This window comes from Hippopotamus amphibius, chromosome 6, assembly GCF_030028045.1.
Source record: "Hippopotamus amphibius kiboko isolate mHipAmp2 chromosome 6, mHipAmp2.hap2, whole genome shotgun sequence".
In the NCBI taxonomy this organism is placed as follows: Eukaryota; Metazoa; Chordata; class Mammalia; order Artiodactyla; family Hippopotamidae; genus Hippopotamus; species Hippopotamus amphibius.
Window position 1 is genome coordinate 111,763,598 of NC_080191.1, and position 16,785 is coordinate 111,780,382.

The 16,785-nt window shown below is 43.1% G+C and overlaps 1 protein-coding gene across 1 annotated transcript in view; it reads left to right on the top strand.

The window, feature by feature from the left end:
* Positions 1-687: 687 nt before the first annotated feature.
* Positions 688-16,785, top strand: part of RARB (retinoic acid receptor beta) — a 189,719-nt gene continuing 173,621 nt past the window's right edge. The window contains exon 1 of the mRNA XM_057740063.1: positions 688-1,420. Within this exon, the coding sequence (XP_057596046.1) occupies positions 1,264-1,420 (157 nt within the window). The 5' untranslated portion in view covers positions 688-1,263. The remainder of the gene's footprint in view (positions 1,421-16,785) is intronic.

A 16,785-nucleotide genomic window follows, 5' to 3' on the forward strand; every position in this document is an offset into this window, starting at 1 on the left:
CCACACTGTTTGATCACTATGTTACATTATGAAATCCTGTATATCTGTGTGATCGTGTTTTTGGGGGGTAGGAGGAAGTATCCATAATTCTCGACTCTTTCACATGCTGCGTGTAGACCTGGGAGAATATTTAAGAAGTAAATGAATCCAGAAAGCTGGATTTTTTACTCCCGAGCCAATGCAGTCCCTTCGGCCTGCAAGAGGCACAGAAAGAAAAAGATTATCAAATGGAAAGTTTGTCGACCCCAGGCTTCCCCAAGGGCGGCTCTTCTCCGTGCTCCAGTTTAGAGCTTGCTGTGCTTTTGCAGGAGTGAAAAAACACACGTTAACAGACAGACAGGCGCACGGAGGAATGTAAAGGCTGGGCCTGGGGCAGGTGAGGGGGCCGCGCGGCCGAGCTAAGCACCGGGAACCGGCGCGCAAAGGGCGGGAGCCGGCGGGCTGCGGGCCCAGAGCGGTGTCCCGGCTCCGGCGGCTGCTCGCGGCCACTCCCGGCCCCGTGCGCTCCTCCCGGCCGCCTCCGGCCCCGCGCGCTCCTCCCGGCCGCCTCCGGCCCCGCTCGCTCCTCCCTGTGGCTCCGGGCCCCGCGCGCTCGGAGCCGAGACGCGGGGCGGGAGGAGCGCGCGCCCGGGCCGCGGGCCGCCCGCGCGGCGGGGCTGCTGGGAGTGCTCGGCTCTGTGAGAATCCTGGGAGCTGGTGATGTCAGACTCGCTGGGTCATTTGAAGGTTAGCAGCCCGGGAAGGGTTCACCGAAAGTTCACTCGCATATATTAGGCAATTCAATCTTTCATTCTGTGTGACAGAAGTAGTAGGAAGTGAGCTGTTCAGAGGCAGGAGGGTCTATTCTTTGCCAAAGGGGGGACCAGAGTCCCCGCGCAAGCCGCCTGAGGACGGGGATGCCGAGGACGCGCGCGAGCCGGGCACGGCTGGTCTGGGCACCGTCCGGGTAGGATCCGCACCGCATTCCGAAGGCTTTTTGCAGGCGTCTGCTTGGAAGGAGAACTTGGGATCTTTCTGGGAACCCCCCGCCCCGGCTGGATTGGCCGAGCAAGCCTGGAAAATGGTAAATGATCATTTGGATCAATTACAGGCTTTTAGCTGGCTTGTCTGTCATAATTCATGATTCGAGGCTGGGAAAAAGACCAACAGCCTACGTGCCAAAAAGGGGGCAGAGTTTGATGGAGTTGGGTGGACTTTTCTATGCCATTTGCCTCCACACCTAGAGGATAAGCACTTTTGCAGACATTCGGTGCAGGGGAGATCATGTTTGACTGTATGGATGTCCTGTCAGTGAGTCCTGGGCAAATCCTGGATTTCTACACTGCGAGCCCGTCTTCCTGCATGCTCCAGGAGAAAGCTCTCAAAGCATGCTTCAGTGGATTGACCCAAACCGAATGGCAACATCGGCACACTGCTCAATGTAGGTTCATTTTTTCCCTTCTTCTACCAAGAAAAAATATGAATTGTCTCTGTTGCATGCAATAAAGACATTGGAAACAAACTGCACTGGTAGCCAGACAAAGGATTTAGTGATTTAATGCTGGAAGGGTGTGCTATGCTGGTGTGCATATTGATTCCCTCTGCTGAAAATTTCCTGTTAGATGTTTTCTTCCCAAACAACCCCTCCCGACCCCTGCTCCTCTCCTTATCAACCCTACAGTCCCTCGAAAACAGTTTAAAAAAATGTGCATGGAGGGGGGAAAAAGTAGAGAGTGACCACAGGACTTTGAAACATTCTTCAAGTGAGGCAATTTGACACATTTGTACAGTTTTTACTAAGATGTATGCAGAGGGGAATTTAACTTTGCTGTTCTTTGGATTAGCTACTAGTTACATATATATATCCCGTTGTGTGTTTCGACAGTCCAAAGTAATTAAAATATGACATCTTCCTTGCAAGGAATTTAGCCTAATTAAGGTGGTTGCCGCTCCTGAAGTTCATAAACCACCAGTTAAAGCTGCTGCCTCCAATGTTTTCCTTGCTGAGGAAAGGCAATATTTCTTAGCATTGACCCTGCTGCCACCTTTCCGAGTCACTTTGTTGCTCTAAGAAGTTGCTGTTTTGCTAGAAAACTACTGGCAATGAACACCCCTTGGGCTGAGCCATCCATTATTTCCATATCTTGCAGTTCAGCCGGGAACCTGGACATTGGTTAAAGGAAAGGAAACATAAGTGGGGTAGCCCAGTTTTTAAAAAAAATATTGACTATTTGGTTATCTGATGCTGACAGGGTGCCGAGGCACGCACTGGTCAACAGTAGCCTGGCTGCAGGCTTGAGAAATGACCAGCAGTCCCAGAAAATCCCACCTTCAGGTGGCTGTAGTGGGAGCCTGCAGGATGCACCGCTGCCCTGACAGTGATTTAGATAAATGGCTCAGCTATCTATCAAAATGTTTTTAGTACTTTATTTGACAATTCATTGGAGCATTAGCCTGAAAATGACATTTTAAATCTTTGTTTTCAAAGAGGTCAAAGTTTAACTGGAAGAAATTGCATTTTCCTAATAACATGATGGCTTATCTAAAGAGAGGGAGGCAAAAGGAGAGAGGGAGGACAATGACAAGATTTAAATCGCCCTCTTCTGAAACTTTTTCTTAAGAATAAAGACTTGCTCCTAGGGGCCAGGAAATCAACAGGTTTGTAGCTGAAAAATCAATAACCATTTGATGCCAACAGTCTAGCTGTCTGACTTAATATTTCGTAGAGCTGTAACCAGGGTAAAAAAGAATATTTTCAGAAAGCGTCCTCATCTTCAGCTGCTCCTCAAATGCCTTTTCTTTCTTGCTGCCTATTTTCTTTCTGGAAAGCTCAGAGAAACTGTTAGAAAATAATTTTCCAACCCACAAACAGATCTTTTAGACCCCTTCTCTCTGTAGCAATTAAAATAATATGAACAATTTCATTTGGAATCTCAGGCAACTAGGGCTCTCTCAAACTTTTTCTTGTGAGAGAAAGTTTTAATGAAACGTTTTTTAAGGAAGGGAAAAAGAAGGCTCAGGACCCTGGTGTCAAGCTATTAGACCTAATAGGGGTTTTACAAGTAGACATTCTTCCTTTTGTAATTAACTCTCCAAAAGTGCCTATTAAGTTGCAGGAGTAGGGGGAAAAGCTTTGTTTGTTCTCGAACAAGTTAAACAAGGGATTTGCCTTATCTGGGGAGAGCGATTGGTGAATGTGTCATTCACCTAGGGCCAGACGATAAGCAAGAAGTGTTGATAACAGTAAAGTTCAGCTAATCAAAGAAACTTGCTTTAGAAAAAGTAAATAAAGGCATCTGACAAAGGGATTTCAGAAATTTCAGTGTCTTATTTTTGTAAGCAGGGCAATTAGTGCTCACTGTGGTCAATTTCACAAGGCTTTGGCTCCCACACCCCGATTCCAGGTTAAATGAATAGAGTGTAAATATCGCTTATGCCCCTGCAGAGTCACACAAACCACTTTATGAAGGGTCAGTTTAGTTGTTCAAGTGATTAAGTTTTTAAGCATAAATAAAAGTTCTAACAAAGCTCTGCCACGCGGTGTTTGGCTCAGGGTGGCACAGCCAGTTAGGGCTTTTGAAGTAAAAGCATCTTAGGTCTCCGTTTGTGCAAGTACAAACATAAAAACCGCAACCTTTTCCATTTTACTTAATGACTGTTTTGACAAGAAGCAGATCTGTTTGTGCTCTTAACACAGAGGAAACAGTGGGCAAAGGAGGGGGGAAAATAGTACTAAATTCCAACCAAACTATTTTCTGCTTTGAGATCCTACTTATTTTTTTATGGCGTGTGTGTCTGTGTGTGTGTAGTCATTGGAGTAAACCCTTTGAATGTAAAACACACCAGAAGCATTCTTTAAAAGGTGTTAGAATATTCTTTTTATTTTCCTTTTTAATTTTAAAGACAGAAAAATAATATGCCAACCAGCTTTCGGTTGGAGTAGGGCCTGTGAATTGCTTCTAAAAATTCAAAGTTAGGAGTAGCGAGTTACTAAGGGAATGTGGTATAAATAATACGATTTAAGACTGCCCCTGGAGGTGTCGGAGTCACTAAGTTTCTATTCAGATGCCTCCTGGATTATCTTGGGTTTAGGCTGCTCCAGATGTTTTCAGCATTAATTGCTCAGTGGGCATAGGATAAATCCTAATAGTTGTGGTCTAAATATAGTAGATGCTTTCCGTGAAACCATGAGTGTGACAACTTCTTGGCCTCTTTCCCTGTCTTCTCCCTACTCAGCATATCAAAAGAAAAAAAAGGAAAAAAAGATTTTCTTTTTTAATGAGGAGAAATAATCTGTCTTTAAAAACAAACAGTATCGATGTTATGATTAAGGAAGGAAAGAAGTCCCCTTTCCAAAGCGCTGGGACCTGAATTTTAAGTATTAAACAGTATCTAAATCCTCTCCTAGTGAGATATAAATTGGGGTCAAAGTGGCAAAATCAAAGATACCCTCTGAAAGAGAGACTAAATAAAGGCTGACAGCCACCGTATGAATTGAATGGGGTTTTGAATAAATATTTCGGTGAAAAGGCTCAATTGTTTTTCTAAAGTAGGACATAATTTTCTGCTTCTCAGGCCACATGACAGTGGTAACTAACACCAACAGAAAGAAGAGAAGAAAAGGAAATTCTGCTTAAATCTCAGGGAGTGCAGGATAGGGCCGTTTGAAAACAAGCGTAAGATTCACAAAGTTTTCCTCACCCGTAGGAAAAAAGAAATACTAAAATTTTTTCAGTATCCCAGGTAACTCGGCACTTTGGGTAGGGAAGCACTGATGTGCAACTTAGAAGAAATAATGCAGAAGTTTAAATTTTATCACCAGAAAAGGATAGATTACAAAAAAAAAAATAGATCAAAACGCTAGGAGAGGTAGACATCGGTCCCTTAAACCTGGGCTGTGGAATGGATGTGGAAACTCCGTGTAACATTTGATTTCCCAGCCCAAGTGCAAAGCCCGCACATCGAAACAGGCCTTTTTTTTCTTGGTAGATAAACGACCAGAAGGGCAATTTCTGATAGGTTAGCTGACCTAAACCAGAAGTTTTCTTCTCATTTTTGGAAGCCTGGGTCTGACCATACATAGCCAGTCAGTATTGTCATGAACTTTGCTTTAAAGCATAAAAGAAAGTTCTTCTGGATATCAGGTGCTTATACTTTTCCTTCAACATGTTAAGCCCCTGAGATGGCTGAATAGGAAGGAAAACCTTACTGTTTTCTCCTTCCCACATTCTTGTGGAATGTAATCAATAGATAATCTCAGAAGGGAAATATGTGATAAATGGTGAAGATTATAAATTCTCCTCTCAAGGAATTTAGAATCTTTAAAATCAAAAAAAATTTTTTTAAAGGCTGGGAATTTTTTGATTAGAAAGTTACTCTATGGGAGGAAGATGAAGATGTAAAACCAAGATGCAAAATAGAAAGCTCTTCAAGTAGAATAAGACTTATGAAACAGTAAATGCAGTGTTCATTTTAGAACATCTTAAGAAGAATCTTCCATAGAGTTCGAGTTACATGTAAGTGCCAGTAAATTTATCCTTAAATGACATTTTTATACTTTAAATGTTCTAATATAAATTCAGTTAACTGTCAATTAACTAGATTATTTCAGAAATGGGAGTTTTTTGATGAAGGTTAATCAGAAAAATCTTGGCTAAAAACCTTTCCAAAAGATATTAATGTAGAATCTTGCCTTTCAAATTACAGGGTAGTTATGGCAATCATACATCTCAGATTTTCTAGAATAACCCACTTTCAAATATACTGCCACAATTCCCACATAAGTCATTGAAATATGCCAGATATTTCAATATTACGACATCTCCTAGGGCTGCCCCTTGCACCCAGGAGTGGCACAGAAAGTCTTTGTTTGGATTCGATGGTCAGTATAACTAGAGCACTCACAGCTTAATTTTTCCATTCGGACTGAACATCGCCTTGTGCTTCTGGGTCATTCTTCTGAACATGAATTCCTTTTGTGGCAAAATGTAGATTGGTAAATAGAAGGCATCCCGTGCAATATGGATTTAAGTATTATGACCGTGGTTCTGATGCCAGCGTGTGTGTGTGTGTGTGTGTGTGTGTGTGTTGGGAGTAGGGGAGGGGTGGAATTATACGTTGAATCACTATGAACAAATCTGTATCGGTTCTTGGCCAGCTTCTTAAAAAGTTGAAGTTGGAGGTGACGGAGAGAGGAGAGTTAACTCCGGTTTCAGATTTATCAGTATCCTGTCTGTAAGTGGCTTGGCCTAAGCACCTCTTGTTAAATAGGAGATGAGATAACCTGCCCATCTGTAAGATCTAATAACACAACCTCATCACTCAATATGTCGCCCTGAACGCTCCTCTTTTCCTTCCCACCTCCTTGCTTCATCGTTAAGAAGTATGATTCCTGTCCCATCCCAGCGCCTAAACCCCTTCGGATGAATAAAAAATAAAGCTGCAAAAGTTCTCTCCACCTAGGCAGCAGTAGAGCGTGAGACTGCAGGTATTCTATTATTTATCTGGAGCTTTCAGAGCTTCTTAGATGGGGATTCAAACAGGCGGTGGAACCGCTGACTTGCTTTTTCTCTGGCCTTGCAGGGTGGGGAGCTGCACGGGGGGCCCTTCAGAAGATAAGACTCCTGGTCCCCAGCACGATAAGGCAGGATAACAGGAACTGACGTCAGGAGGTGACCCAGCCCGGCGGAGCATTTCCTCTGTTAGAGCACAGGCTCCTGACAGCTGATGAAGTGAACTGGGGTGGGGAGCTAATTTTAACCGGGGTTGATGGTGGGTGACAGTGTCCCTCGTTCCTAAAAGGAGATTTCTCCAAACAGAACAAAGACTAATTGGGGGGTTGTTTTAATAAAAGCAGATTCTGAGATTATAATTGCAGTTTTAGGTTGTCAGATACTAGATCTTTGTTTCCCAGCTGTCAGCAGTTTCCCTCTGATGTCTCAGAAGAAGGTCTGTGCGGCAGTTACCAAATATCATCCCCCGTGAACCCTGCCAGTTCTCCACATAGAACCAAATGGGCAGGAATTCACATTATCAGAGTTAATCCCTGGGACTCCTATTTACTTTTCTAAACACCACGTTCCCACCCCACTGGCATCATCTGACAGCAGGTGAGAGCCGCTGCATTTGCCACCAGCCTGAAACCGCCTGGTACTTTTTCCTTTCCTCTTTCCTGCTTCCTTTGCTCCTAAACTCAGATTTTTTTTTTAATTTTTACTATTTTTTGCCTTTACAAATATCTCCAATTTGAGGTTTAGAGAAAGAGAAATTCTAATAGAAGGGGCCTTTTTTTCAAGTTCATGGCTTCACAGTCTACTCCTAAAGATTCCTTTTTTTTTGTTTTAGTATTGAATGAGGAGTTATTCTCCTAATTTGACTCAGATATAGTGAAATGTTTGTTTTCGTTGTTATTAATCAATTACTATTTGCCACAGATTAAATGTTATTAAATCAGAAAAAAAAAAAACCCACCTAAATTCAGAATACTGAAATGATGCAGATAAGACCAGATAAGATGAGTACATCCGCTAACTGGAAAATGAAGATGTGGATCACATTTATCCTAATACGTATCTAATTTTCAGAGCAAACGAAGACCTCGGTAATAAATCCCCCTTCTCAAAAATTGTAAAGCTTTGGGGGCTACAGTACCTTTGTCTTATCATGAAAGTTCATGATTATAAAAAGGCTGATGATCTGAAGGCTGTTTCAGCTTCAAAAGATTTTTTTAGGGTCTGGCCTATTGGAAAGCTTGGGGGTATAATTAACTAAAATGGAAATGGAGGCAAGCGAAACTTAGTTCCTGATGTTTTAATTTAGCTCAGTACTGCCATGTGTTATTGAAGAGAATTCTTAAAGGCAAACATAATTATTTCATTATGGTCCTCAGAATGCTTTCATTGGCTTTAATGACAAGAAGCTGTATAAAAAGGCATACATTTTAATTAGTCCTTCTTATATTTACATCAGATAAATAACAAATAATTGATGAAAAACAAGTCTTTGGGATGGATGATTTCACATAGCGCGCTGGTTACAGTTTAATGATGAAACATTTCTCTGTTGCTTTGCATTTTAATTATCCAGACATTACAGTAGTGTTTCTGTGGAGCTAAAATACCATTGTTGCCATTTTATTACAAAAAATCACGATTAATGCCTATGAATCGGAAGCGGGAGAAAGTAGCTAGAAGTATATCTCAGAGGAAGTAAATTGCCAGTCCCGTTAATTTTACTACGTTTGTTAGCATTCCTTTTGATCACTTTTATCTTTTACACTCCATCTTTTTGGATTAAGACTGTCAGGGGTTTCACATGCGTTTTTACGATCACATCTCCCATCTCCTAACTACCGTTCTTTCTCTCTTGCTGGCTGTGTTGAAGACTTGCCTGAAAGTAGCTTGCCAAGTGGGTCCTGGAAATTCAGAGAGCCTTCTTCCACGTGATAGGCACACTTTACCTTTGATCTTATACGAAAACCCATTTCGCATGATTCATCCGTTTTGGTGTACAGAACACTAATTGTTGTTATTGATTTTAAATTCCGTGACCATTACAAGTAACCCAGATGACTGGCAGATAAAGGGTAATAATCCATGGAGTTCTGGAACTGTTTCATGTTTGTCTGGAGTACTTTATGTGATCAATATTAACTGCCCCATTGAAACTAACTGCTGTATCAAATAACAGTCAATCAAATGAATGTGCTTGGAGATTATTTATTGAAAGCTTTAATTGTTCACTGGGGCCCTGCTTATCAGAGGAAACAATAGGAACTAGCGACAGGATGAACAGGTTTGGGTTGGCCGAGAAAGTTGGAGGATGCAGATGAAGTCCGTCTTTCTGCTTCTTGGACCAGAGTTTCCAGAAACCCGTGTTGGGTTTCTAGTGGGCACAAGTTGTAAGTGGGCTTGCAGAGGTTATCCTGCCACCTGTACAAGGAGAGTGCTCTAGAGAGGTAGATGTAGTGGTTTCCTTGCCCTCAGCCCAGAGGCTGTGGAGTTGTCACTCGGAGAGTTTGATGGCGGCCTCTCCGCCCGCCCGCGCACGTGCATTACCCTCCAAGCATCTCTCCACCTGTGGTGCCCGCGCTGCCCACGGGCAGAGAAATAGCCTGCCTTGACACGGGATCGATGTCTATGCCATGAAATGGGACATTGCAGGATTTGTAGAAAGATTAGAGATAATGTAAACGAGGATTCTGTTCTTCCCTGAAAACACACAGAGGTCCCCGAGTAGAGCCTCTCTGGTTTCAGCGTGACACTGCGGCTTGGGTGCCTTCACTAACGGCAACGGTGTCTGTTGAGTTGGCATCTCTTTCCTCCGTGAGATGGTTCCTCTGTCTGTGGCTCACCACCGAGGGGACAGTCCTTCCTGTTTGTCACAGTGGGATAGCACTGTGGTCCTGATGTAGTGACATCCATTTAGAACAAATAATTGACTTTTACACCTGAGCGTGGTCACCTTCAAAGTTGTCATGATACACTTTGCCCAGAGATGCTGTCGGGGGCTCGTACGTTTATATCACTCCCTGATGGATTAGGTCTTGCAGAGGCCTGTTTAACAAACGGCTCTTGGGTGTCTGCTGTGTACCAGGCTCTCTGATGCGTTCCGTGGCGGGGGAAGGACACCAAGGTGAAGCCCATGCTGTCCCTGCCCTCTGAACTCACAATGTACCAGAGACACTTGTGTACACACCTCACTGTCACACGGCCCTCTGTAACACAAACACAAGAATCTCCTCAGGACTTTGAACCTGAGTTTGATTACAGAAAGAGCTAAAAGCCACTGAGAACCAGAGCTGGTGCATAAGGGGAGGATCACATGGGTTACACATTTTTGTCATAAGGGGCAGGAAAGAAGGTTTTCTGTGGGTAGGCCGCATAGGTACATTCTAAGTGCAGTTTATAAAGTGGAATTTTAAACTCTGCAGTGGAATAAGTACATACCTTCTGCACTTGCTTCTTGAAGACTCATATGGATGTTTCTAGAGTTTGTTAAATAGTCTGATTAGATTATATATATATATTTTTTAATATTTATTTATCTGGCTGCGTCAGGTCTTAATTGCGGTACGTGGGCTTCTCTCTGGTTCTGGCACACAGGGCTTACAGACTTCGTTGCACCGCGGCATGTGGGATCTTAGTTCCCCAACCAGGGATCAAACCCATGTCCTCTGCACTGGGGGGCGGACTCTCAACCACTGGACCACCAGGGAAGTCCCTAGATTATATTTTTTTAAAAATCACTTTAGAAAAAATTTTTTTGGAGTATAATTGATCTACAATGTTGTGTTAGTTTCAGGCGTACAGCAAAGTGATTCAGTTATATATACATATATCTTTTCTTTTTCAGATTCTTTTCCCATATAGGTTATTACAGAATATTAAGTAGAGTTCCCTGTGCTATGCAGTAGGTCCTTGTTGGTTATCTATTTTATATATAGTAGTGTGTGCATGTTAATCCCAGGCTCCTAATTTCTCCCTCCCCCCAATGTTTCCTCTTTGGTAACCAGAAGTGTGCTTTTGAAATCTGTGAATCTGTTTCTGTTTTGTAAATAAGTTCATTTATGTCATTTTTAAAAAATTCAATTCCACATATGAGTGATATCATATGGTATTTATCTTCCTCCTTCTGACTGACTTCACTTAGTATGATCATCTCCAGAACCATCCATGTTGTTGCAAATGGCATTATTTCATTACATTTTTATTGGCTGAGTAATATTCCATGTGTATATGTACCACATCTTCTTTATCCACTCCTCTGTTGATGGACTTCTAGGTTGCTTCCATGTCTTAGCTACTGTATCACTTCTTTCTTTATGAAGATTTTTGAGACTTCCTGCTGTGTAACAAACTGCCCCCAAACTTAGTGGCCTTACAATTTATTATCTCATTATTCTGTGGAGGGACTGGGCTCAGCTGGGCAGATCTTCTGCTCCACATGATGTCAGCTGAGGCTGCAGCCCCCGGGGCTAAAATGGGCCGGAAGTCTGTCATTGCTGGTGCCCAGGGCTGGCAGTAGGTGTTGGTTGTTGGCATAGAGCTCAACCGGCTGTCGCCCGGGGAAGCTGGATGTGCCTCCTGCTTCTCTCTGCGTGGCGGCAGTATTCCGGGAGGGACAGCCTCCAAAAGGCCGGAGCAGAGCTGGCGTGCCGTCACTGTCACCGCCTGCTGTCCGGGGAGCCGCGCAGGCCAGCTCGGCTTCAGTACGGCTACCTCTCTGTGAGGAGGGACCCAGAACGCACAGCCGTCGGTCCACACAGCGGTCATCGCATCTGTACCCTAGAACACGAACGAAACGATTGTCTTCTGACAATAGAGACCCACTTTGAAGAGCTACGGTAGGGTCTTTGCTTTTTTGGCTCGTTAAATATTTAGCAAGGTTCTACTCTAATGACTGTACCTACATTATTATCACAAACAATCCTGTGAGGCAGGTATGATTTTTTTTTTTTTTTACAGAAGTGAACACTGAGGCTCAGAGAAGGTGAGTTCGACAGCAGTTTGACCCTGTCACCTGATAGCCAAGTGACGAATTCTTGGAAAATGTTTATGCCCGAATAATACGAAGAAGGAACCATGGAGTGCTTTGGTTTTGGGGAAGGGTGGAAAAGAGAGAGAGGGGTGAAGAACTGTACCATAGAATTTCCTCTGATGACATGATTTCTCTCCCAGAAGCCACAGCCTTCTAAATTGTGGAAGAAACCTGGAGGCTGTTTACTCTTCTGTTTTCCATCCTATTTACTGTTAGCGTCTGTGCTGGCCCGGTCCCCCCGTGGCTCACAGGAGTCGGGGTCAGCATCAGTGCTGTGTGCACTGAGGGATCACAGGGAGGTGCAAGATGAGAGAGAAGGCTCTTCTTCTTCTTCTGGCTCGCTCAGAACCCTCATCTGGAGGCGGGCATCAGTGGTGGTACCGCTGGGCACTACCGCGTCTTCCATTACTGAAGAAAAAGAAAAAGAGAGGAAACTTTCCAGGAGATGCTGAAAATTTGATATTTGGGTATTTGCCACCCACTTTCAGTATCTGTTTCGTTTAGAGGGCCCCAAACTTATGAAACGGGACTACCTAATGAAGTTTACATGAATCATGATGATGACCAGCCTCTCACATAATGCTCTCATTTAAGTGGTTTCAAACACAGTTTGCCCTTCAAAAGCTGTGGGTTCCTCATCCGCAGATTCGACCAATCTCAGATTGAAATATTCAGAAAAAATATTCCAGAAAGTTCCAAAATGCAAAACAAATTTACTGCACAGCTGGTGACTATTTACGCAGTATTTACATTGTATTTGCAACTACGTATTTACATAGTGCTTACATTGTATTGGGCATTAAAAGTAATCTAGAGATTATTTAAAGTATACTGGAGGATGTGTATATTATATGCAGATACTATGCCATTTTATATAAGGGCATCCACAGATTTTGGTGTCCACGGGGATCCTGGAACCAATGCCCCAAAGATATGAAGGGGCAACTGTATATTTTTAATGAAACACATTGTTCTGTATTTGGAATTTTTACATACCCTGTTCTACATGTTTCTTTTGTTCAAAATCCAGTTGTTGAATTATGGATTTGGGGGAGACAGAAGAGCGAATGGAAGTGACTGTCTACGGGTCATGTAGTGCGTTCTAGGTGGATGTTCCACACATTCCTGTGTGTATAGCGTGGTACCGTGGAGCTGGCATTCTTCATGCACTGCCTCTGCTGTTGCCTCAGTGGTTTTCATCTGTACAATGGATCCATAATGTTTACCTTGTAAGCTTACCATAGGCTTAAATAAGAGAGTTTCTTTAAAGTACCTGAGACCTAATATTCAGTAAATAATTTTCCCCCAATACTTTATTATGAAATTTTTTTTTGAATGAAGGAAGTTGAAAGAATTTTACAAGGAACCCTTGGATGCTTACCACAATATTGACCATTAAAGTTAGGAGGTTTGTTTTCTGTGTTTCTGCTCTTATCTCCTTTCTCCTTTCTTTTGTTTTATTGATTAGGTACCCTTACTAACCTGGGAAGTCTTTGAGGTCAGATACGTGTCCTTTACCTCTGTTTTCCCAGTATGGTCTTATGGTATTAGTATAGCTAGTGTAATACCTGGTCAGCACTCAGATAACCATGGTTGAGTCAATGGATGTAGGTGTGCAGGTACATCACTTCTTAAGGTCCCCAGATATCAGTGCTCTCCAGTAAAACTTTCGGCAAGGATGGGAACCATCTGTAATTCTGTTCTAATACAGTGATGGCTGGCCATGTGGGGCTCTTGAGCACTTTAAATATGGCGAATATTGTTGCAGGGAAAATTGGGACACAAGAGGATGGTCATGTTGCCAGGTCCCAGGTCTCAGGTGAGTCCCTGGCATGGGCCTCCAAGTGTGGGTTCTTGGCTTTGCCCAGGAGAGAATTCAAGAGTGAGCCATAGCAAAGTGAAAGCGAGTTTATTTAGAGAGATACACTTTCCATAGACAGAACGGGATCCATCTCAAGAGTGAGAGCGGCCCTGGGAGAAGCACGCTCCGCAGACAGAGTGTGGGCCATCTCAGAAGCCGAGAGGCCCCGAAACAGGGCTGGTGAGTTTTTATGGGCTGGGTAATTTTTATAGGCTAATAGTGGGAGGGTTATTCCAACTATTTTGTGGAAGGGGTGGAGATTTCCAGGTATTGGGCCACCACCCACTTTTTGTCCTTTTATGGTCGGCCTGGGAACTGTCCTGGCGCTGGTGGATGTGTCATTTAGATGCTAATGTATTACAATAATCGTATAATGAGGCTCGAGGTCCACTGGAAATCGAATCTTCTACCATCTTGGACCTGGTTGGTTCTAACCAGCTTATGTCGTGTCTTCAAACTCTGTCATTTTTATAAAGGTTGCACTCGGCCCCCTTCCTGTCTCAAAGTGTCTGAGGAACTGATTTTTAAATTTTTTTTAATTTTAGGTAATTTAACTTTCAATAGTCACATGTGGCTAGTGGCTACCACATTGAACAACACAGCTCTATATGCTGAGCTATTAATATTTTTTCAATGTTTGTACATTCTCTTTATTTCCCCTTTCCTTTAGCCTTTATTCTTCTCTCCTGTTGCTGTTCAGGAGCTTTAGTTATCTCTTTATGTAGATGGTAAATAGACTGCAGGAGAATGTAAACAAAATACTGGAGGGTAATGATTTCAGTCATTGTTTAACTTATTTTCCTTCTGGGTGGAACTCTTTTTCCTGGGGCTTGCCAAGTACTTAGCACTTATTTTGCTAACACTTATTTTGCAGAGCTCAACCAGGATTTTCCCAGAATCCCGGTGAGTTGGATTTGAGTGCTATTTCTTGCAGCAGTCATATCGTGGGAGAATATGAGTTCTAGTCCTGTGCTCCACACTTGCGTGGTTTTCAAATGGACGTAGAGTATCTTCCAACCTTTTCCAGCTACTTTCCACCCTGCTTAAACATTTTAAACTGCAGAGAGGCAGAGAAGAACAGGCCATACTCTGTGGGAGCCTCAGTGTGTGTTCTAGAAAATGCCAGGCTTTCTCTCCCACGACCGCACCACCTTCTGCTCGTATGTGTGTGCTCTGCCTAGTAACCCGGTGCCAGGCGCACAGTAGGTGCTCAGGAGACATCTGAGTGTAGTTCAGTGAACACGAACTTGGAATTCAGAACATCTCAGCTGGGCTCTACTTTTGTTTATTTGTGTATTTGGAGGTCACTCAAAACGCCTGACGTAAACTTGAGGGCGTGTGTAGAACTGGGGAGGCCCACATTGCCCATGATGGCCAGCCCTTATAAGGGTGTCAGCTGGAAAAATGGCCTGAAAATAGGAGAGTGAGGTATTTCCCTGGGCTTCTGGTGCTTGCTTTGACATCCTTGGAACAGAATTTCTGATGGTACTCCCCATGGTCCTTGCCACTCCTCCCTTCCTTCTTTTTTTTCTGTCCATCCCTAGAAATGGGGAGAAGAAATTAAATCGAAATAAGACCAAATCAACAATCTAGAGAAACTTTTTTAAAAATTTATTTTGTTGAAGTATGGTTGATTTACAATGTTGTGCTAATTTCTGCTATACAGCAGAGTGATTCAGTTATATGTATATCTTTTTCATATTCTCTTCCATTATGGTTTATCTCAGGATATTGAATATACTTCCCTGTTGTTTATCCATCCTGTGTATAACAGTTTACATCTGCTCATCCCAAACTCCCAGTCCTTCCCTCTCCCATATCCCCTCCCCACTGGCAACCACAAGTCTGTTCAACCAAGAGAAACGTTTTCCCCCTGAATGGTTGCAAGTTGTGACTGATTTTTATTAAAATGAAACAACTGCCATCCTCATAATTAATGTTTATCAAGTGCATATTATCTGCATATTATGCCAAGTGCATAAAATGAATTCTGTCACCTCATCGTCACAGCAGCCTGCAGAGAAAGGCACTGTTATTGGTCCATTTTGCAGATAGGAATCCCCAGACAGAGTGGTACAGGCGCCCAGGTCTGTGGAGTAGGAGAAAGCGGGTTGAAGTCCCCCTCTCAGCTTTGCGTGACGTGGGTTTCCTTCCCTCTGCCAACTCTGCAAAGTAAACTCCCATTTTCTTTGCAGGGAGGGGGAATGAGAAAGGTTGGAAACCTCAGAACCCACAGGATAATAAAAGGGTTTCCAAGTAAAAGCTGGAAACAATACATTTTTAACAAAATGGGCAGTTACTCTAATTGCTGTGCCCCTACTGTTCAATTCCTTTTTATGTCCTAATTCATTAAATTATGTGCACACGCAGGCTTATTATTTACAGATGTATGCACTTTTTAATGGGCTCATATGAAACAGATGTTTCATGAAAGGTAACTGAGAGCTAGTGATCTAAACCTCCTTTAGTGGGTACCAAGTGAGTATCCTGGCCCATTACCTGCAGCGTTGTTGCCATTATTTTGAATTGCAGTGTCCAGTGCAGGGAGGAGAATTCAATCTGTCCCCTGGAGGAACACATAAAAACACAACGACCCAATAAGCAGACATCTGCATCTCAAAATAAAAGAGGGCGTGTGCAGGTGACAGGCAGGTGGTATTCACATGTGGGCTCAGGTGGGTATGAATGAGTTTTATAAGCAACTCGAGGAAAAAAGACCCAATGCATTACAGAAGACTTTTTTATTTTTTAAGAGCCTTATTCTATTATATCTTAATCATCTCAGTCTTTGAATTCATAGCTGAGCAACTATCATGCTCCTTTTTATCCAGAATTTCTAGGTTAATTATTTTTATTTATTTATCGTTATTAATTTTTTTTGGCTGTGCCACGTGGCTTATGGGATCTTAGTTCCGCGACCAGGGATCGAACCCAGGGCTCTGGCAGTGAGAGTGCCGAGTCCTAACCACTGGACCTCCAGGGAATTCCTGAGTTAATTATTTTTGGATGGAATTACTGCACTGCTCTTGTAACTGGCTGGTGTGTGCAGAGCTTGGACCGTGATTATAATGTCAGATGACTGTCTCCCAGATTCTAAGAGTGGGTTGGGCACTTTCCACAGGTTCTTCATGGCTCCACATAAATTGTCTTCAATTAATGACAACTATAGAATTAATTTCAGTTATGTATTGCTGTGGAACAGACCAACCCAAAACTTACTGGCTTAAAACACAATTTATTATTCCCTTTCAAGGTTCTGTCTCACTTGGGATCTTTCATATCCCTGCAATCAGATGGTGCTGGGGCTGGACTCCTCTTAGGGCCGAACGAGGCTGGATGTGCACGATGGCTTCTGCATTCCACGTCCAGCTCCTCGACTGAGGTTTCTGGAGCAGCTGGAGGCTGCC